We start from the raw sequence: 23,394 nt of genomic DNA, 5'->3' as shown, positions 1-23,394 counted from the left end.
TCGCTGGCAGGAACCATTCAGATGATGGATGACCGCCAATGAGGCTCAAGTAGTGAATATTAAGAATTATTTATCAAAACTGTTCCGATAAGGAAATATATATCCTTTTTACTGAAAGGAATACGGCAGATATTTGTGAAACGAGTGTAATGATGAAAAAATGTTTTGCTGCTGTTTTATAAGACCTTGTTATTTGAAGATTACGTTAAATTATGTAGCCGGTATTAATACTTCATAGAACTTTAACTTCCAAAAAATGACTTTTTTATTTTCTGTTAAATAAAAAACCAATTCTCCTTATCTATAGTACGGGTTTTTAATATGGAAATGTTATAAGTATTTCGGGTTGCCCATTTCAAGGGGAACGGATTGAAATGACGTAAAACTTTTCATAGACATAATCTGGGAACTGACATGGCTTTTCATTTCATTAAAATGCATGCCTTCCTAGAATTCCCAACGCAAACCAAACGGTTCGAAATGCTACAACAGAAATAAAAGAATCCAAAAAATATAATGTATTTCAGTAATCAGAGTATGGTCCTTAACACAGGTACTTTGTCATGGAATTGGCCGCCGTTATCATGGAAACTCAAAGCCCTGTCTATCTGCCACTCTCGCAACGTTTTAACCTGCGTCCCTGGTACGATCTTATCATCTTCATACTTCGACTTAAACAGTTCACTGCGAAACATTTGCAGCTGAGCTTTCATATACTCTACAGGCACCTTTGTTATCGCGAGCATCCTAGGTTTGTAGCTGTCCACTTCAGGAACATTCCTAGCTTCATATAATTCATACACGAGATACTTGTCGTGAGGTTTTGGCAGTCTCAAGAATATGGCATAGTCGTTTCCAACATGGAGGTACCCCCGTAAGTTATGCTCGGCTTGGAAGCCATCGATAAATTGGAATATCTTGTGCAAACGGACGGAATTGGATTCTTCGAAAAATATCAGGCAAATTGTAGTTATTATTTGGATCTGGAAAATAAATAAACAGTTCGTAATGATGAAAATTACCCTTGAACTTGATTGCTTCTTGTGTACAAAGAGATGATCAAAGATATTGCGGTAATTCAGGATAAGTAAAAATTAAGGTAAGTAGACGTTATCAAAGGTTTTACTCGAGAGTTCGTGAAAAAATTCGAAGGTCGTAATATCTTATGACTGTAATTCAAACCGATCGACAAAAACACTTTGCGAAATGTTGAGGATTTCGTAACAAATATAATTATTTTGAAACTTTGAAACAAAACATTGGCCTCCCTTTTTATTCAGCCTTAATAAAATAAGATGTTTCGGGAGAGTTATGATGACAAAGATGCATTTGAAGATTAAATTTCACTTTGTACTTGTTTCAATGGCTTTAAAAGTAGGCAAAGTTTATTAAAAAGGAGAAACATGACACTTCATTAGTTTAATTGGTTCTCTTTTTTACTTTGAAAAGGTGTTTTGGCAAGTGCTTTAAAAGGAGATACATAGTATCAGGGTCAGTTAAAAATATTTTAATTATAGGTTCTTGTGAAGATATGGACAAGAAAATGAACTTAGGTGAGAGAGTAATACTTACCAACTTCATGTTATAGATATAAAAAAACTACAATATAAAGCCAAAACACGTTTCAGGGATCGTTACACATCATCGCAATATGCTGAATTTAAATCCAAATAAAATATTATCAGAATATTTTACGATGCCGTTAAATTTTAATGTTGCAATGTATTTTTTGCAATATATTTATGCTGAACCGAATGACTGCGTTTCATTTGTTTTGAAAAGTATATATCCTACTTATAATATTATAAACGCGAAAGTTTGTATGTATGGATGTATGGATGTTTGTTACTCTTTCACGTAAAAACTACTGAATGGATTTTAATGAAACTTTACAATAATATAGGTTGTACATCAGAATAACACATAGGCTACAATTTGTAAACATATTGTTCGAAATACTAATCCTGCGCAGACGAAGTCGCAGGCAATAACTCGTTTTTTATATAAATTAAATTTTAACGATATGCCTGTGGGCAAAGCATATTTGGACCTATGTTTGTACTGTGTAGTGCGTGATAATTTGAATGTAAGCAAATACATTGAAATACCTTAATAATTCTGCACTACTTAACTAGATTTTGCCACAATTTTATATGGTGTTTTGTGTACGCGTTGTATGTTGTATTTTTTTTTTTATGATACGTGCTCCAAAAGAATGGCTTTTATATAATTGAATGCGGACGATCAGCTTGCTGTTTTGCTTTATAGTTAAAGCTTTCTGGGGATAACGATTAATTAACAAATGTACTTTTACAATGTATATTTTACATAAAGTATTAAATAAATATTTTTGATCATGCTATACAGACCATCAGAAAGCTTCTACTTAAATTAATAAAATTCCAGATACAGTAAAATCTTTTCGAAAATATTCAACATAGCGTTTTACTAACGGGAGCAAGTTGCAAACTGTTTTTCCAACGCCCCTTATTTTATTCTGATTAACTTTGTTGCAAACTCCAACACATTTTATCGTTTACCGAGACACTTCTAGTTTCTTGCTTTTTGTTACAGAATACGTTTGTAAGGGGATTTAAATTGCAATCGTTGCGTAATATAGCTAAGTCTCAGTTGGCTGCCTATCTACCTACAAAGGATTGTGCATTATCATCATCTTCTTCGCCTTTTCCCAACTTTGTAGGGGTCGAATTCCAGTCTAACCTGAGTACCAGTGTTTTACAAGAAGCGACTGTCTATCTGACCTTTTCAACCCAGTTATCCCGGCAATCCAATACCCCTTGGATTATGAATTAGGTTGCATATATATATAAATGGCAGTTTATGAAGAAATACATTAATCTTTTTTTCTCAATAATCTATTCTTTTTCAATCACGGGAAAGATGGTCCTGATACGATGGTCCCGACAGAATTCCAAAATGTTGACTCAAAATACCGAAAAGCTGACTCATTTCCTTCCTCCGCGCAAAAAATCAACAGCGGTCGACCTCAATATTTCCGATGTCCTACCAAAACATTTAATGTAGTTTGTAAAAAGAGAGTCAAATAGTAAAAAATAAAAGAAAAAAATGTAATATGACTTGCCCTTAGCAAGTAAAATAACACATTGTTATTTTCATATAATATTTGACATAATAATATTTTACTTTCCTTCCTTGTTTGAGAAACGTTCAAAAAGTTGCTACATGCTGGATTTATTTTGAGACGAAAACCACCAACTTTTTGTTTTCTAAGAACTTTTCCTTTTTTAACAGTTTTGTGGGTTCATGCCCCTGTAGTTGAGAAGTCAGAGGTTAATTCCTTCCAGGAAATATGGTGCGAGAAGATGTGGGCGTTCACCTTTTCTATTGTCATCCTCATCCTCTGAGCCTTTTTCCCAATCTACGTTGGGGTCGGCTTCCAGTCTAACCGGATGTAGCTGAGTACCAGTGCTTTACAAGGAGCGACTGCCCTATCTGACCCCCTCAACCCAGTTACCCGGGCAACCCAATACTCCTTGGTTAGACTGGTGTCAGACTTACTGGCTTCTGACTACCCGTAACGACTGCCAAAGATGTTCAATGACAGCCGGGACCTACAGTTTAACGTGCCATCCGAAACACAGTCATTGGCGTCTAAGATATACTTAGAAAGTACATACAAACTTAGAAAAGTTGCATTGGTACTTGCCTGACCTGGGATCGAACCCGCGCCCCATACTCGAGAGGTTGGTTCTTTGCCCACTAGGCCACCACGACCACCTTTTCTATTGTATTTTTTTAATAAGAGTTAGAAAAGTACCTCATTGTGGTTCACCCACATATTCAAGAAACTCTATAATCGAATTTTCAATAGAGTTAAAACTCACAATAGGGTTTAAAATAAAACCATGAAAATTGAGTAGAACGGATTAAAGTGCAAAATTCTTCCTGATGATTTATGAGGTAGTGAGTTTGTGTATTTGCTTATTACGCTTTCAAAATATCTAAATCGATAGATATGCACTTTGACACTTGAGACAGGCTCTAAAGTAAATATTGTATATAACATACTTGAGACGCTACCTAAATTAAAAGGTAACTTCTATACTATATAAGTACTTACTTTTCAAGCATCTACTCAATTCTAAGTACAGATCACAAGACATTGATTTTTAACATATTATATTTTCAAGATAAAAAAATCAAAACTGTGACTGTAAGTAATTGAAACTTGGAATTCCTAGAGATCGAAGTATCAGTCCGCGATATCGATATTGAGTTATTATTTTAATATACTTTTCTGTTTCTTTCGAGTTTTTCTTGTTTGTTCAAGTAGACTTGTTAAGAACGGGTAGTTTGAAGAGTCCTGAAATACTCAATATGTGTTTATTTAGTACGAATGAAATTATACTTTTATTTAATGGCACATCAGGAAAACTGAAGTCCTTTGATATGGGCAGTTAGAGAAAATATACGTTCTTGTTATTAGGTACGTATTTAGTAGTTTCAATCAGTGGTCTCACCCACTTTCTTAAATAAATACATCCCTCCCACAGGCGAATAAAATAAGGCTATGTGTTATTCTTCTGTGTAAGCTATATTTTTGCCCAGTTTTATCAAAATTATTTTTACAGTTTTTTCGTGAAACGGGGGCTTCCATACATCAGACATGCAAACCCAGATTTTTATCCCAGAGAAAACTCAGCTACTTGCCTTTACGCCAACATAAATGTAGTTGCAAATATAACCGTACTATATGGTACTACACGAATAAAATATTACGAACCCCTTCCACAAACAGATTAGGTAACTAACCACTCGTAAACGTGTTTAGATTGATAGAAAGTCAAAATATGCCTTACACCCGTATACTGCCTTCAAATTACGTTATCACCGCTCTTTCCGCTCGAACTAGTTTCATTACTGACCTTCCCCTTATCTGTGGGAGGGGGGGAGGTATTACAAATTTTCTAAACGGCTAACAGATATTTTGGGACAGCGATTGATGTGATCTGAATAGAGGTTTATTTTGAGCTTAATATGTTGTGGTTGTTTCGGAAAATGTTTTTGTATTGTTGTGTAATTTTTGTACTTATTTGCAACCTGAAATGGTTGGATAAGATGGTACAATGATGATTGCATCTTGATTCTTCACAGTTATACGCCTATTGTAATCATTACACGAAATAATCGAGCCTCTAATTTCACCAAAATAATACCTAGACATTTTACGTTAATCCTTAAAATATCGAATCTAGATACAGTGAAAGCAAATAATTATAGGTTATCTTGTACCTATGTGGAGCTCTGTTCTTCGCCGCCACGAATTCCAGAACACGGATATAATTACTATCTCTCAGTGGTTTTAACGTTAAAAGGCTTATTTTTAATGAAAAAGGTTCTACATTGCACTTTTCAAATACCTATTTACCCCTGTTTATGTACCTGTATCGAAAACTCATTATCACAAAAGCGCTTAAGGGCTTTAACCCTATACGCATTCCTAATTGATCGATGGTAAAGGTATTAATTTTTTGAAATGAACCCATCAAATGATTGTGTGGCAATTAATATCCGCATGTTTGTATGGAAACCTTTTTATTGACTAAAGTAGCGGTACTTCCGATTGAAAACTAGAAAATGGAAATATGAGAACTGTATTGGTTATTATTGTAAGTCACTTGTACATAAGTACATTGTTTTTTGGCTTAGGTATACCTGTTTGCATTTTGATTGCTAAGATACCATAATTTGTAATTTTTCTCTTCTTTTTGTGCAGATAAAATTGCAAAATAAATCTTTTGCAACAAAACAAGATAACTAAAATAAAACGTCACTTTTCAGGAAAATTATTGTTGTTTTTACTAGGCGACATCGCAATTTGTTTTTCATGTTAGAAATACATAGTTTATAATTCATGATTAAATACCTACTTTCCAAATTAGATAAAACAACTAATAAAAGAATGATTAAATTGCATTTGCTATATTTATTTCAACATTCCATAAACGATTCATTTATTCAAAACTTTGAGTATATTTTTCGTGCTTTTCAAAAAAATAACAGTCAATTGTTTATTTGATGGTATTTGTTTGGCATTCTACATATTCGATTAGTTTACGAATCAAACTGAACGCGTCGCATGAAAAATGTGTCCTCATTTTTGCGAATGAATTTTTAATTTAAATATTTTCTATTCATGTGTTACAAACAATGTTTGCTGGGTGATGCAAACAAATATTGGGGAAATTAAAAAAAATGTGCAACACATCGAAAAATCATAAAGCATTTACTTTCCACGTTATAGCTTCATTTCAGTCTTAAATAAGTGTAATTAATGATGGCATACCACAAAAAAAGATCTTATTTAAAATAATACGTCATGATTTAATTGCTGGGTAAAAATCGAAAAGTAATTGATTAGGCATACAAAAAAAAAACATATATTCTTGTACGCAAAGGCACTTATTTGTAGATATTTAAAGAAAAAGGAAAAAGGCATATGTACATGCCGAATGACACCTAAGCTGACGAATTGAGATCCTTATTTTTGGGAAATGGTTTAAAAATATAGCCGCATAGCGTGGGTGACACCAGCAGCTGTGCTTTTCTTTCTTCATTGGTGTTTATGTTCATTTTGCGTTTATTTTTAATCTTTGATTGGTTTAAGGGAAGGTTCGTGTCTTGCGGAAAATACGTCGAGCGCACGTTTAATGTATGACATATACCGACACATCTTAATTGAATGTTTAATCGAATAATATTTGACTGTTTTGGCGCTACGCGGCCGATAATACGTGACGCATGTTCCGACAGTTATGCATCTTACGTGTCTTTATTTTTCGTTATAGTTAGGGCTCGTTTGAAGAATATTTGCAGAGGCAAAGCTTGATGGTCGGTGCTATAGTATTATGCAAGCTTGTTCTGTGTAATATGTATATGTTTGGATACAGATAACGAGATATCTATATACAAAAAGAATCCAATCAGCATTTCGATTCGATAAGGCCAAGTCCACTCCCGAATCAGCCTCGATCTCAATCGTACCCATTTCTAAGTGTGAACTTAATGTAATCATACTTGAGTCAGAGGTGCTCAATTGAAATAACCTTCAGGAACCGGCTGTAGCCATGTAGCGGAGTCAACGAACTGCGAAGCACGTGTTTATTGCCAAAGAAATCAAATATTTCCCGTTTGATACTGTAGCTTCAGGTTTTCCTTGAATTTCCGCGTGATTTTGCTGTGAACTGAAAATGTATGTGATAGAATTTTGGGCAGTAGCTTAAGCACTTTTAGCACTCTATTTGCAGACTGTTTTTATACGTTAGGTCAAATATGTATACGTAAATGATTGGTAAAATCAGTATCGTAAATGATTTAAGCTGATTGACACCCGTAACTCCTCTTAGGTTCGAGACACTGGAGTCTGTTCCTGTACAACAATTTTCATTTAATTTTTCTGTTCATTGGAACTGTGTCCATAAAAGTATTAGGTACGTCTCTGCTCTTTTTTTATCGGTTTCAAGTCTGAAAATATTGTTACTGGAATCTACAGGGTTTCTTAAGAAATAGGTTATCTTTTTGATAAAAATCGGTAGGCAAATGTATTACAATATTTATCACAATGGACAAAGGTGAATGACTCTTCCAAAAATGGTCGATCTTTTCTATTCACGAAATATAATAAGATATATTATTGTACAAGTAATATACTTTGAGGTGTTCTATGAAGCTTTACTTGCCTATATGAATAAAGTATCGGATTTCTGTTTCTGTAACGTCAAATTGAGTTATGTGGGAAAGGTCGTTGAACTTTTATGGGCAGTGTTCGAACGAGGTTTGTTATTATTTGATACCATGTACGTAGTTTTTCCAAAAATAGGTACTTTTGTTTGATAAAAACAAAAAAAAAAATAGGTTCTTATATTATATGTAATCAAAATCAAAAAGCATTTATTCGGAACAGGTTGAAAACAGCACTTTTTAAACGTCATAATTACAAGAGACAGCTCACTGTCTATGTGTATTTGTTTAGATAATAATTTTAACATTTTAAGTACGAAAACAAATAAACTGATCAATGTGAATTAATGTGTAACAAAAGTCAGAACTGTTTGTAAAAAAATAAATTTCAAATAGACTGGGAATCGGTGAAACCACTGGGAACATTTAGCAAAGCTTGATTGGTAGGAATTGAGCTTAAAACATCAGCACCTAGATATAAACTGAATCTATTAGCATTGGCTAGTAATAAGTCCTTACTCTACTGCAAAAAGCAAATAATTTTGGCAAATAATACAGTGTTTGCGGAAAAATCTGTAGTAATCCTAATTAGGTTATTGTAATGTTACAAATTATAACACCTATATTTTATTTTTATTGCCATGAACATATTGTTGCACCCATTCAATAAATTATTTTAATTATCCTTTGTTATTTTAAATTATATTACCGACCAACCTGTTTACAAATATTTATGTCATCAGTACAATTCAAAGATAATACAACAATTGCCATTCAATTTCCAATTTCAAAATTCCGTTATAATTTTTCTGTTGTTAAAAAATCGATGCAAAAGGTCATAGTTAAAATTAGCTGTTTTCCCGCGGCTGAACTCGCATCCCGGGAAATACTGCCCGTACCTGGATAAATGTGGCCTAGGCTACCCGGCTTTGGAAATAAATGATGTAGCTTCCTGATTTTTTTTTCAAAACAGTTATTATTAAGTAAATGCTGTGGTTTCCTGTAATTGGGGGAACACAGCAATCGGTTCCTATGTATTTGTGTTTAATGTAAGTAATCTGTGTATCGTCTGTTGGAAATCACTGATTCAAAACGCTTAGGGTACAAACTAACATTTTTTTTAAATATTCCTGTGTATTATTTCAGTACCCATAGAAGTATAGACCGTATAAAAGGATAGACTTGATAGTACAGATAACATAATTTTAGATAGAACTATACTAACTATACTAACTAACTAACTATAACATACACAATGTGTTTTTGAGCGATAAGACCGCCTATTGTACTCACACATATTTGTTTGTTTTGTCGCTGTCCATGTTTGGTGTACAATAAAGCATATTCTATCCATCTATGTATTTTTCAGTCTAAGGTCAACAATAACCATATCGTACTGATTCTGTTTACTACCGGCATTAAGACAGATGGCATCGGCCTTAATTGAACAATCCTGAATTAATTAATGTACGTAAGTTAATTGAACAATTAATTGGATCCACGTAGGTTTATTGAAATAATTGCTCGATAATAATTTCGATTAAACTGTTACAGACCTATATTTATTGACACGTTTCTCGGGCAAAGGTAAATAAATATATCATCATGACTCGATAGATTTAAGGTTAAGCTGCTCTCGAAGTGATCCTTGAAAGCCGATTTCCTCAATGTTTCGAAGGACACATTTTTGGTATATCACGGCTTTTATTAACATCAACAAAATACATATTTAATAGTAATGGCTCTTGTCAACTAGTCTTACAAGGCATAACGGCTTGCCCGATTAACTAGGTTGAGAGGTCAGATAAGCAGTCGCTATATGTAAGTCCAGCAACATCTGGCTAGACTAGAAGCCGATACCAAAATCGGTACTTGATGAAGGTTAAGCTAATGATAAGTCATCCTCAACTTCTACCACTTATGACTAAAACAACTCTTCTACAACATAATAGCATTTGCCTAGCCTTTTCCAAATTTTGATTGATTCAGTCACAACACACAATCAGTCTTAGCTTTTGCAAAACCGTCAATCCTATATCAACAGCATCCTACAATTCTCTAGTTGTTACCGACAAAATTAAAACAGCCACAATATTGTGCATGGCTAACCGCATATAAATGTTCTTTTTGTTTCAATGCTTTTTAATTCGAAACCGCAAGATCGCACCATGAACCGACGGGCGTAACAATGTTTTTGTTTCGAAATTCTTCAATGTTTCCCATTGCAAGTTAGAGCGCGCACACACTTCAAAATTTTGGTCGGCCGATAGTTGGTTTATGCTCATAAATCAGTTTCAAGATGAATGGAAGGAACGACGTAACAACGATCAGGTATTTTTCCGGTATCAAACCGACCAAAAGCTTTGATTGAATTCACGATTTTGAAAATATATTGTTTTCCAACCACCGGGTCTACAGTCGCCAACTAAAAGTAGTGTAGAATGCGCGAATTCGTGGTGGCCTAGTGGGTAAAAACTAACCTCTCGAGTATGAGGGTGTGGGTTCGATGCCAGGTCGGGCAATAACCAATGCAACTTTTCTAAGTTTGTATGTACTTTCTAAGTATATCTTAGACACCAATGGCTGATAAAAATGTGAAGGAAAATATCTTGATTAAACCTGGACTATAAAGTCTGAAATCACCAACCCGCATCGAGCAAGCGTGGTGATTAATGCTCAAACCTTCTCCGTGTGAGAGGAGACCTGTGCCCAGCAGTGGGACGACAAAAAGGCTGAAACAGTGTGCGCGCGCTCTTACAGTTTGCTACAGATTTTCACTCTAGTTTCAAGCTTGCGTTGTTTGTTCCGTCAAAAGGAAATATACGAAAGCTGCATGAGTAGGTACATACAATTTTCATGTTGCAACGAGTTTATAAGTAAACAGTTACACGGAGTATGTAGGTTCTGTTTTACTTTGTAAGCAATATCCTTGCATGCTGGTTATTGGCTGTACAAATTGCAATGTATTTTTGTTCAAGATTGGACTGATTTTCTTGATAAAATGTTGAATATCATCTTACTGATGATTTTAATTAGTCAATCGCTGGGTGGCAAAGACCATAATGCTTGGTGGTTTAATAAAGTTTTCAAATAATTAGGTGCTACCCACAACGAATTTCTTCGAATATCTACATACGTCATTAGGCACAAGAATCGTAGCTAACGCTGTCTAAAAGTTGAAATTATAAGATCACTCGTGACTAGTTAAAAAAAATCTTGTTCCTCAGTAAATACACCAACAAACATCACACAATAATAGATATAAATAGTATTAATATAACCGCGGTAAAATAGGTAAAAGTAGTTTTATTTAAATGTCTAATATTCGCGTAAGTGTCAGAAATCAATACACATCACCCAATAAATTCACAACACAAACTCAAATTTCGTTACAACGAACTCGATCAAAATAATCTTGATCAATCATCTAGGCTGTTATTTAGGCATCGATGATAGGAGCAACTACCAATACATGTTCTAATCCACTTATATTGTGGTAGTCTGAGGGTAGTCTATTGGCAATCGATGTGACGGATATGTGCCAATAGGAGGCAGGGTAGTCAATAGCTCGTGATTAAAATGACAGTTGGCGTGGCATAGATTGTCATTTGTTTTGGGTATAGACTTGAATTTGGAACGTGGCAAAGATTGTGTGAAACATACGAATGGTGTGTCTTTGTTCTGTCTATGGTTCTGTCATATATTTGAAAATAGTTTTAAATCTCTACTGTTCGCTTATAAATGGTTGCTGCCCAAAATAGTTGAACTATGTTTCAGAATTAGGCTCTTCAAACGGGGAACTTACGATAAGTACGACGCAAGTATTGGATAAGACTAATTAGGTAACAATTGAATATTTTTTAGCAGAGGACAAAGATCAGGAAGATTGCACTACATTGGTTATGAAAACATTTCATCATTATAAATTTTCTTGGTCATCAATCTATTTAGTACCTACTCAATACATAAACACAATCAACAATAATCTATTACTGTCACTAATACTACTTTGTTTTGCCAACCTATCACTATTAGTTCAAGCACACGTCATAACATTATTATAGGCTAATAACTCAACGTTAATAATCTTGAGCATCCGTACTGAATTACATACCGTAGGCCGAATATAATAATTAATTATAACTGGCCTTTTCGGAAGCTATCGCATATAATCCGTGAAGGCCTGATAGGTGTTCCGAGCCCGTTGAAAGCCGTCATAGACAAGCTCTGTGATTTATAGTGAGGTGACGTTTTGAGAGATTGGTTCTAGGATCTGTGGTACTGTTGGTAGTGTGCTCGGTGTTGGTGATTTAGAACGGTTTTAGACTGGCATTTTAAAGGTACGGTATGGTATGAATACGTTTGCTTTTGTAAGCTCCTGTATGCGCTCTTATATAGGTGCAACATGTGGCAAACACTACTTTTTCCTACGGTCTTTTAGAGGTTTTACAACCCATCGATTGAACAAGCCGAAAATATACGAGCGAAAAAACGGTTATCTGTTTTGGCCGTTTCGCTAGCTCAAAGTCTACAGCAAAACATAGACTTATTCTGTACATTCAGGACAATAATAATGGCGTACAAGACCGATTTCGTCTACGACGGCTATCAGCCAGCAGCGTAGCACTTATTATAGTGCACGACCATATGCGCATACACGAGTGCAATGGACAATAGCCTCATCCATCCTCCGAGCCTTTTTCCCAAACCATGTTGGGGTCGGCTTCCAGTCTAACCGGATGTAGCTGAGTACCAGTGCTTTACAAGGAGCGACTGCCCTGCCTGACCTCCTCAACCCAGTTTACCCGGGCAACCCAATACCCCTTGGTTAGACTGGTGTCAGACTTACTGGCTTCTGACTACCCGTAACGACTGCCAAGGATGTTCAATGACAGCCGGGACCTACAGTTTAACGTGCCATCCGAAACACAGTCATTGGTGTCTAAGATATACTTAGAAAGTACATACAATCTTAGAAAAGTTGCATTGGTACTTGCCTGACCTGGAATCGAACCCGCGCCCTCATACTCGAGAGGTTGGTTCTTTGCCAACCTAGGCCACCACGACTTCAATGGACAATAGCCTATGTTTTGATATTCGATTAGTAATATTAATGTGATGTTTTTTTGAATATCGAGACAGGTGGGTCCTGTTTTTTTCCGAGCCAAGAAAAATAATAAATATTTTCGTATGTCATCGGTGTAACTACCCAAATATCGATGACAAACAATAGTTAGGAGAATAAACAATAATCTAGAATACAATAGTATGAAATTGATATTTCATCAATGGTAAGGTATGATGATCAATGTCTGACACTTCTTGGAAGATGTTATGCCTTAGTAGAGGAGTTCATTGACCGCCTGATCAAATTATTCCTGCCTGCAGGAAATTTGATGTTTACTTGTTATGTTTGTCAACTGTTCAATCTGATTGGTTTGAGAACAAGTTTAACTAAAACTAACTTTTTGGAATTATTACCTAATATCAAATACCTAACAGGTCTTTTAATAAATTAAAAATGAATTATAAATCATCCGATTTCAAAAGTTTTCTCCACTTTTATTTGCAACTTTAAACTCAGAATCAACCAACACAACTTTGCGAATTCCAGCTATTTTTACCCCAAACAATGCATTACGCATTTAGAAGTCACGGTACATAGTTTGACTGAGAACATTCCAGAATTCTGGATGAATAGAATTTGAAAACAGTTTTAATTAAACAAAACACACGCGACTCGGTAAGTAGACTTCGTTGTTTCTGTTCTGACTTCTGACAAAGCTTGATTCACTGAATTTGAAATACTGAATAATTTAGCTGGTGCCTAGGACTGCGGTTTATTTTCTAGGATGATTGAAAGGCGTGGCTAAGTACGGTTTTCATTAGAGAAGTAGAATTTTATTAGGTGAAATAAGCTGGTTCATGTACTTTTTATTTATTTAGCCAATGCTGTCTGATTGCTGGGCAAAGGCCCCTCTTATATTCTTCCATCTTTCTCTGTAAGTTACTACAACAAAAAAAGCATTAAAACGGAATGAAATCGTTTCATGACGATCACGTCTATTATATTACACAGTAGAAGGAAAATGTTTTATTTTGTGAAGCTAAGCTCCGAGTAAAGTTTACTTTAGGGGAAATATTTCCCGCTGTGAACGCTGTGAATGCTGAGCCTAATTATTCACGTTTATGTTGCTTTAATTTTAGCTACGAAATACGCAAGTGCCATTAAAGTGCAGTTCATATTACTTCATAAGTCTAACACGAATACGCACTTAGGAATCAAGTCCAAACTACTTCTGAAAACTTAAAAACGCTAAGTAGGAAATCGGAAACAATCTTTTCTATTTACAGAATCTAAACTTATAATATTAGAAAACTCAGGATATTTCATTTAAAATCATTACTCAAAAAACCCTGCAATTTACTGCAAATCGTTTCAATTAACCACCGTACATCAAATTTACCCAGTGACCAATATTAGAACACCATAAAAATATCCCGTGGTTGCGTCTCTGCGCAGTTGTGCCGCGTTGATCCTGTCCCGAACATCAGAGAGTGTCAGTTAGTCGCGTGGTTCCTTCGACGTCGCACGTGCGCCCGGGACGCACCAACACCGGACTACCCAATCGCGTATTTCACGTGAACGTATGATTAAACTTCAGTGCTAAAATGTGAAACTTTAATACGTGATACGGTTAATGATGTGCCACGTTCATTAGTGTGGTGTGATTTTCAATTGAATTTTGGTTTCAATGAAAATTAATTAAAGACTGGCTGGATTTTCCTAATTAATTCCTGTGGTTGAGGTACGTTAATTGTGTATAGATTTAGACAAATTCACGGTTTAGATTAAGCGTTTATTCGAGAAGATTTTAACTAATTTCGGAGTAAATTGAAATTCACCGTCGTCACTGTGTTTGGGCTTATCTGATGGCAAGCAATAACGCGAGGGACTAAAGCGCCCTTTTCCTTTGAATCAAAGAGACCCGAGCTATTTTTGGAAATGTCATCTGGCCACTGGAGATGATATTTCCTGCAAATAATGAACGCAATCAGTCATATCTGAAAGGAAATAATTATGTGAATGTTTATCTTGAGTAGTCATAATTAATTATTTTTCCAACACAAAGTTTTTCTCTTTTGAATGTGAAGTATAAAAATGGTTATCTAAAATTTGTTTTAACGTGGAGTTTATTTTAGATTTCCATTAAATTAGGGCAGTTTCAGGAATTCCTTAACGCTTGAATGCGCGATTATTCGGCCAAAGCTGGGGCTTAAATTTTGCGTAACTTGTGAGGCGTGTTAATTTCATAACACAACAATAATTCTTATATAACTGTTTCTTTTAAAATATATTTATAAACATTGTTTCCTAAACATTTTTTATTAATCAGTATTTACATAATATTTACATTAATTTTAAAAATTAAAAATAAACTTATATATACAACTTAAAACTAATACATAGCATCAAAAAATTGCTCCTCATCGCTGTCACCGGGTAATGTACCCAGAAGGCTGGCAGCATTGCCACGTTGGATGGCAATGCTCAACCTCTGTGCGAAATAAAAGCCAGCCCTTGGGTCACGAGAAGTGTCAACAAGGCGCTTAGAAATTTCCTTTGCAAGCGCGTGAGCACTCGGACCCCACGGCCCGAGAGTTTCAACCCCAAACGGCTCAAACATGTAATTCCCGATAAGGCTACTATATTTGCGCCGTTTGAGGTCCTCTGCTTGTGAAGCGGCGGAGCCGACACAACACGCAGTTCTAGGAAGATGGGATGGCGCAAGAGTGTCGACGCAGGTCGCGTCCCACACTAAAGTCCTACCCATCTTCCACGGAAATAGCGACATGCCGTCTGGTCTCTTGCCATCGTCGCGTGCCAAACCATTTGGTTCAAGTACGGCTGGCACGCCGACGGCAACAAGAGCCCGACGGATCACGTCGTTGATATTCGCATGTCGTGGTATGCGGCCCGCACTCCGGCTGCACGACAGGCCGTGGTGACCGAGGCTGTTGACAGCTTCCCCGCAGTGGCAGCGGTGAGGAGTGCAGCACGAAGCACCCAGACGCAGGCAGACAGCGAGTCTGAAAGTGGTGTCGTCAAACATGGTGCCTATGTTTGCCGACGGAAATGCGTGAAGCCAAAGACCTGACTCCCATTCACCCACAGCCAGTAGGCGTGCTCGCTCCGCAGAAGTAATTGACGTATCAATGAGATTTTTCCGTATTACTCCGCAGAGCGGCTCATCCCACTGTCTCTGGGAGGATGGGTTGGCGGGTAGATCGGTATTCGGGCATGTGACTTTCCAGGCATTAATAGCCTCCGCCAGGCATGGCACCTCAAAATTGATCAGTGTAATAGGTAGGATTTTCCTGATCAATTTGTCAGTGCCATGGACGGAGGAAATAAATGCCGGTAAACTAATACTGGAAATTTTGCGGACGCCAAGCCCTCCCATACGGATGGGAAGTGTAGCTTGAGACCAAGCTTTGTCGTCCAAGGCCACATTTAAAATTGATGAAAGTGTGTGTCGAATTATTTTATCAATTTGATCCAGGTTGATGTGCTTCCATAAATGAGAAGCACGCAAGATGTAGGTTAATTTGGGGCCAAAGCAGCAGTATCGTAGGATGGTGATGGCTGAATGTATATTAATTTTGAATAACCTTTCCGAAATATCATTGAAATTTTGAATTTTGTTCTCAATAAAATCCGAAAATGACTCTTCTAGTACTGGTGACCCCAGGAGGCAAAGAGAACTTTTGTCTATTATTTTTATGCCATCAGCTACTGCGTTAAAATTTTGGAGTGTCGTCTGTCTGTCGGTTGTGTCAGATATAAATAGTTCGCATTTGGAAATGTTTAGGTCAAGGCCAATGTTATGGAGTTTGTCTCTTAGGAAAATGAAATCATTAAGTACGGTATCTCTGTTGCCTCCCAGGGTCCCATCGTCGAGATACCAGACGTTAAATTCAGAATTTAGTTGCCGAATTATTGGGTTAATTGCCAAACTAAAGATCACAGGCCCGAGGGGATCACCTTGTTGACAGCCAACAGCGGATTCTAATAGGTTGTCCCGATAAAGTAATTTGGTTGGATGTCTATAGCACTGCCAGAGGAAACTAAAAATTTGGGGTATTTCTTTTTTGGCTTCTGCCAGCAAGGTGTCCCTGTTCACCGAGTTGAATGCGTTCTTAATGTCAACCTTCAAGATGACATCTCCGTTCCCATAATTTAGGTAGGTCGACAGGGCGTGTACGGCAGCCTCGCAGCCCCCTTTCGAGCCATAACCTAGCTGCAGGGGCTGAAATTTTTCCGAAACGTCCTCACTATAAAATTTACAGCAGATTTTGGCTGCCATACGACGATAAGTGGTCCCCACGGCAATTGGACGAATACCGCCATCCTTCTTGCGCAAAGCACAGAGGTTTGCTCCATACAAAACGTCTATGACGGTTTCGTCCACCTTGCCGGAGAGCATAAGGTTGGTCAGGGCCGTAAGCTCCTTCAAGAGCGACTCACCTGCTTCCCCGGCGCTTGGGCAGGTGAGATCCTTCAGGTGTTGCGGACTCAAGCCATCGAGGCCGCCTGCGGAGCCGCTCCTGAAGGAGCCTATGGCTGTGACCAGGTGTCGACCTGAAATTGTGAGGGTATGTGCGTCTGAATCAGGAGGTCGGGAAAAGAGAGGCCATCTGCTGGGCTGGGTGTTTACTCTCCAGAGCGGAGAGCGTGTCTGGAGAACACGGAGCCACCACATCACTGCTAAAGAGAATTCTAGCAGCCCCCCGAATGTCACCCTCGCCTAGCTTTGATTCCACTAGGCGGGGTATATTAGAAATTCTTTGGGTCGGTAATTTGGTATCGAAATCTTCATGGCCTAAACTTACGCAGTTGTCTTTAATTTGTTTTGTCAAGGACTTTTTGTTTGCCAAATTTTTCTGAACGTGTAAAACTCTATATGGGAAGGTGAGCAATTGCTCCCAAGCACGTTGCGAGTTCTCACGTGCAGCCAGGCGAACACAACCTGCCAAGTGTTGAGCAACCAGGGGCCTGGCTCCACGGGGAACTCGCTTTAATACCGGAGTTGAGTTTTTTAATTTAGATAGTTTTTGCCAGAAAGGATCGGTGGTTGGTGTCGGGTTTGTAGCGGTCGCATTAGCCGAGCCTGCACATTGGGATTTGTGGATCTTCCCAATGTGCACGCTCAAGCCTCGCTTACCTCTGAAGAAACGAGCTTGGGGGCACAGGGGGCATCTCTCTAGGGCATCCAGTGATCCAGAAGATTGACATGCACTGTAATCCATATCATTCCCGCTGCGCATCTGTGTACTGCGGCTCGTTTTATTTACACTTATAGGCTAAAAAAAAACACTAAAAACACTAATATTACAAGAAAAATAAAACCAAAATCACACAAAAAAAGTCAAATTGACGGCGTCGCTTTGGCGCTGTCAGGGGCCGCGCCGCCGCACCGCGTATAACAGCGGCATCTCGGCACAGGCCTCGCCGGCCAGTATACAGCAGCTTGGAGCTGTCCAGCTCGCCGTGGAGTTTATAAAATATTTTACATCGGAAATCCAGATGTAATTATGTTAGATTGTAAAACTATGTTACGATGTCTTCGTATTTTTTCACCAAACATTACTCATAGGTTTTCTTTCCTTTTTATATTTGTACACCAGTAATGGTAAAACATGTTGGTTCAAACCTAAATATTTTTAATTATATTATAATTATAATTTTAATTTGTTTAAAGAGACATTTGTTCTTCCAATGACAATCAATTCAATTATATAACTTAATCATTATTCATTATTTTCTATTGAATACACAAAATAAGGCTGCTTGAGGTTCTTAGAGAGAATTTCGAATTATAATTGACTCAGATTATAACTTTTGATTAGCATTAATCGGAATGAAAATCTTAGGACTATAACGTTCTAAATCTTCAGTTAATTTCAAATTGGAGGAGTTTGAAAATATTATGTACTTATAAAATATTTTTCATTTAATTATTAACTTAAGATCATTCGTTTATTAGAATGATAAATATATCGTAAGTTATTGTAATGTATTTATTATCATTGCGTACCTGTAAAGTTGTGTTGATCAAGTCTTATTTAACCTCGTCCGACAGGAACTACTTACTTCCCGTACTGGGATAAAACGAAGCATTTTCTCAGACTTTGGACTATCTGCATAGCAATTTCATTAAAATCAGTTCAGCAGTTCTGCGTGAAAGTGCGATAGAGATAGATATTTTCGCATTTATAGGCAATATTAGTAAAGAAAGTATTGGTAGGATACTTGTAAATACATTTAAGCTAAACTAGGCTATTCTAAACTAATTTCAAACGTAAGGTTTTGTGTTTAAATCTTTCTTTGACTGTCCTTACCTAACAGCAGTAAAGACCAGTACCTAAGGGCAGTAAAAGCAAAGAAAATCATTCATTGGTTGAAAGCGTTAAAGACTCGAAACAAATGCCTGCATAACTTGAACAAATAGCAAAATTATTGAAGTAAATTAAACGGATTTCTCGTTTTAGTCAAATAAACAATTTAATTTTTCGACAATAATTTAATTAAGGTAGATAGGTTTGACACCGTTTCAGGACTTGTGGCAGGCCACAAACCGAGATCCTTCAAACGCAGACACAAAACCGCGAGAGTGTCATGATGATACGAGCTGTGATGTGCCAGTCATATTTCAAGTATCACTGTGTGGCATGCCACATTACCGACACGTCATGAGTGTTGAGTGCCAAGCGCAAGTTTTGTAAGTCGACTTTATCGATGCTAAAACTATCATACTTACTTAAGACTTAAGACTTAATTATGGATCACTTACTCGTAGGTACTTTTAGAACTGATAGACACACTCGGAGACATTTGATTACTTAAGCCGTTCCGTGCCTTAAGTAGTCATTAATGTCTCTGAGTGCGGGGGTGAGTGCCTTGTATCAGTTCAGCAGATCGACTTTTTCGAAGCGTGAACTATGATACGACTTAATTATGTAGCATTTGATTTTAGATCTGTTCAGTTAATAATGCTGTCATCGGCTTTTGGTTGCATTATAAGTACACGCGCTCACGAAGTAGTAAACGTTATTACCAAGCAAATGAAAGTAATGCAGGTGAAATAATAAAATCATGTGATGTATACGAGTGACTCTTTATTTCAGCCGACTTATGATTACGTATCGGGAGCGTTCAATTGTAAATGTCTGAATCGGCACTATTGTATGCCAATTTATTATCAGGAAAAATTGGTTAAACAGTTGTTCTAATCTACGCTAATATTAACAACATGAAGAGTTTGTTCGTTGATGTTTTAAAAAAATCGGTAAGGGACTTAGGTGTCTACTAATAAGGATTTAAACAAAAAAGTGTGTGTTATTTATATGTACCTCTAATTAGGTATAGAACTTTTTGAATGTTATTTAAATATGCAATACTTATAATGTCTATTATTATATTTCAAATTAATATCTCAGCATCCAATTCTTCATGAGGCAAAGTTAGTTGAAAAGGCACTAATTGAATTTACCTTTATATTTAATCTTTTACTCTGCACCATACAATAAAACTGGGTGTCACCTGAAAGAAGTTATCTGTCTGTTTTATTTCACTTTTTACTACACTTTTATAATTTTATTTCACACGAGGCAGCCTGGCTGTCTCATCATGAGAATTATCTTTTATCTTATGAGACGGGAGAAATAGGAGACAGGGAATTTTATACTTTTCATTCCTAGGAGATAAAGCATGAGGGAGTCTTTTAGTCGTAAATACTTACAAGGATAAGTAAAATTGTGAAACAGGTAAAGATAGACCTTTATAAAGCTGTTGCAAAAGAATAATGGATGTCCTTGTGTTATACTGAATGAAGATAGTTTTCTCTCTTCTGCCTAAATAAATGTTGCCTTGTTGGTTTAATTAAAGCTAAATAAATGTTATAGGTGGTCATTCTTTCTAGCGTCATTATTTTAGGACACGATTTGTTTTTGAATGTGGTCTTGAATTGCTTATCTTTAGTTGTTATTAAAATTTCTGTTTGGCTACGATTAATCAGCTATTAATTGGTAAAATAATTACATGGTACTCTAAATCTCTTTAAGAACTGTTACGTAGCTCCTATAGAGTTAATTGTTTCTCGTCGCAACTTAAATTAAGTGTGGTCTTGCCTAAAAGGTAAGCATTTATCATTCATAGTGTTCAAAATTTCCTAATTGGACTATTCAAGTATCAGTAACCAACTTCCCAAATTGTCCCTTTATTGCAAATTAGATCCTTGCAAACTTATTGCTTTAGAACATAACACGTAATAATTCAACCGAACTTGCAAATTTCGCGGAGTTCATAGTTCCTTAGTTTACAATGTTAATGGGCCTCTTTGATAAATATTCGAAGACGACATGATTGAACTTCCCAATGTTCAATTTAGGTAAAAGGCAAATTACGCAGTCATTCACTCCACTTGGTTCACTCAAAATGTTGGTTTCACAGTGACGAATAAAAAAGAGCTTTTCACTCATTTGTTTTTCGATGTCCAATCACTTAAAAGCTTTGGGAACAATACTTCTGAATTAAACAATCTGTAACCGAACCGAGACATATCGGAGTAGGAGGACTGAGTTTAATCATGGATTTGTTCACTGAAGTGTGGTTAAGCTACTGTCAATCAGTCTTGTAATTGGATGGGTGGTTTGCGGTTCACCGTATTTTCGTACAGTCTGCTATTCTATTACAAATTGTTTTTCCTTCCTCTGTTTTTGTAAGAAACATTTTTGGTATCAATTTGGACCCAGTTTGTTACAAATGAATATTCTAATTTTAATTTACCTTAACTTCACTCATATACCCAGCTATCATATTATATAAGCTGGCTCTTTTGGGTATATCATAAATAACCTAATTTGTGTGTCAGAAATTGAAACTTTATAGGTACTTAGGTAGTACATATTACATAGGTAAGTAATAATTACAGCTTACGTGCGTAATCTGTAGAAGCCTAACTATTAGCACAGAGATCGTGTACAATAAGCTTACTAGTTGTTAAAATCAGTTCAGACTCCTTTGTAATGTTTGTAAACTTCCCGTATCTTAAAGGAGACTTTAATGGCCTTACTACAAAAACGTAAACCCCTGTTTTACACTTGTCTAATAAAATTTTGGCTGCAAAATGAACCATATGTCAACGTCATAATTTGTCATTTTTTTAGACAAGGCATAAACTGACGTTTAAAAGTTTTTGTGTAAGTTTTTGTGGTAAGACGGTAATTATTCTACGAGCACCTAATCTGAATATATGTTTTAATGATATAATTAGTACTTTTGTGACATATTTTTTTATATATTACTAGTTGCTTTTCTGCGGTTTCACCTGCGTCATGGGAGAATTTCTTCACTTACCCGAATAATAATAACATAGCCTATATAACTCGAGAATAGAATAAAATTATAGATATAAATACATTACCATCTTTAAGTACCAAATTCGGGTAAATTGTAAGTTATAACAGTGTTAACTATATTTCCAAAGTACATAAAGTATGCTCTTACCTAATTGATAATGATTTAAGATGATCTTAAATTCAGATATAAAAAAAAACAACTGAGTGGATATTACAAGTATTTTAATAAAAAAATCTTGCTTTCAGAACTATTTGACATCTTGAGCATTATATATCATCGACTAGTCTGTAACAAAACAAAATAATTATTTTTATCACATTTTCATACTGTATTTTTGAAATTACTTATACATATATATGTATATGTAACAATAACACATGTTTTTAAAGTCGTGGTGGCCTAATGGGTAAAGAATCAACCTCTTAAGTGTGAGGACGCGGGTTCGATGCAACTTTTCTAAGTTTGTATGTGCTTTCTAAGTGCATCTTAGAAACCAATGACTGCGTTTCGGATGGCACGTTAAACTGTAGGTCCCGGATGTCATTGAACATCCTTGGCAGTCGTTACAGGTAGTCACAAGTCAGTAAGTCTGACACCATTCTAAGCAAGGGGTATTGGGTTGCCCGGGTAACTTGGTTGAGGAGGTCAGATAGGCAGTCGCTTCTTGTAAAGCACTGGTACCCAGCTGAATCCGGTTAGACTGGAAGCCGACCCCAACATAGTTGCGAAAAAAGGCTTGTATTACTTCAACTAAGATATCGAAATATTAAATAAATAACCATACAGGCTTATTTACCTCAGAATTCTGACATAATTTAATTAAAATATAACAATTAAAACAGATACAAGGTCTAGAAACTATTTTTTTTATTTGCTCCTTTTTGCAAAGAAATATAAATATAAAGATGGCTTCATCATTTCTGTTATTAATATTGATAAATAACTGAGCTGACCCCGTGAACTTCGTATCGTTTAAACTTTCCCTGGACCTCTACAAACATTTTAAAAGCAAAATTCACTTCATTTTTATACGCCTTTAAGATTAAATCAAAATACACGTACCGGAACGCAGTGATTCTCAACTCGTGTATAGCCAGGTGGACATACACTTTTTGTAATCGTACCAGCGAAAACCGTTGATGCAAGTGCAACAAGCATCAAACAGAGCAACAAATACACTTTCATGTTTACACACTTTGACTTTAACTCAAATGATATGGATATACGTCTGTGGCGGTTTATATAGGTTT

General features: G+C 36.3%; 2 protein-coding genes and 1 long non-coding RNA gene across 3 annotated transcripts in view; 1 reads left to right on the top strand and 2 right to left on the bottom strand.

Moving 5' to 3' along the window:
• Window positions 1–519: 519 nt before the first annotated feature.
• On the bottom strand, window positions 520–1,638 carry LOC135118644 (uncharacterized). Its single transcript, XM_064041204.1, has 2 exons — window positions 1,573–1,638; window positions 520–983 (listed from the first exon to the last, which is right to left on the bottom strand). Exons 1-2 carry the CDS (start codon window positions 1,579–1,581, stop codon window positions 531–533), a joined length of 462 nt encoding a protein of 153 aa, XP_063897274.1. The 5' UTR covers window positions 1,582–1,638; the 3' UTR covers window positions 520–530.
• Window positions 1,639–14,259: 12,621 nt separating this feature from the next.
• LOC110378812 (uncharacterized) overlaps window positions 14,260–23,394 on the top strand; it is a 93,879-nt gene continuing 84,744 nt past the window's right edge. The window contains exon 1 of the mRNA XM_021338227.3: window positions 14,260–14,531. The gene's annotated coding sequence lies outside the window, so the exon portion shown is untranslated. The remainder of the gene's footprint in view (window positions 14,532–23,394) is intronic.
• LOC135117833 (uncharacterized) lies at window positions 22,349–23,375 on the bottom strand. Its single transcript, XR_010277200.1, has 2 exons — window positions 23,207–23,375; window positions 22,349–22,429 (listed from the first exon to the last, which is right to left on the bottom strand). It is a non-coding gene; the product is annotated as an uncharacterized LOC135117833 (long non-coding RNA).

The sequence above is a fragment of the Helicoverpa armigera genome, chromosome 2 (genome assembly GCF_030705265.1).
Source record: "Helicoverpa armigera isolate CAAS_96S chromosome 2, ASM3070526v1, whole genome shotgun sequence".
Taxonomy (NCBI): domain Eukaryota; kingdom Metazoa; phylum Arthropoda; class Insecta; order Lepidoptera; family Noctuidae; genus Helicoverpa; species Helicoverpa armigera.
Note: the sequence above shows the minus strand (reverse complement) of the source record. Positions and strands in the feature narration are given on the sequence as shown.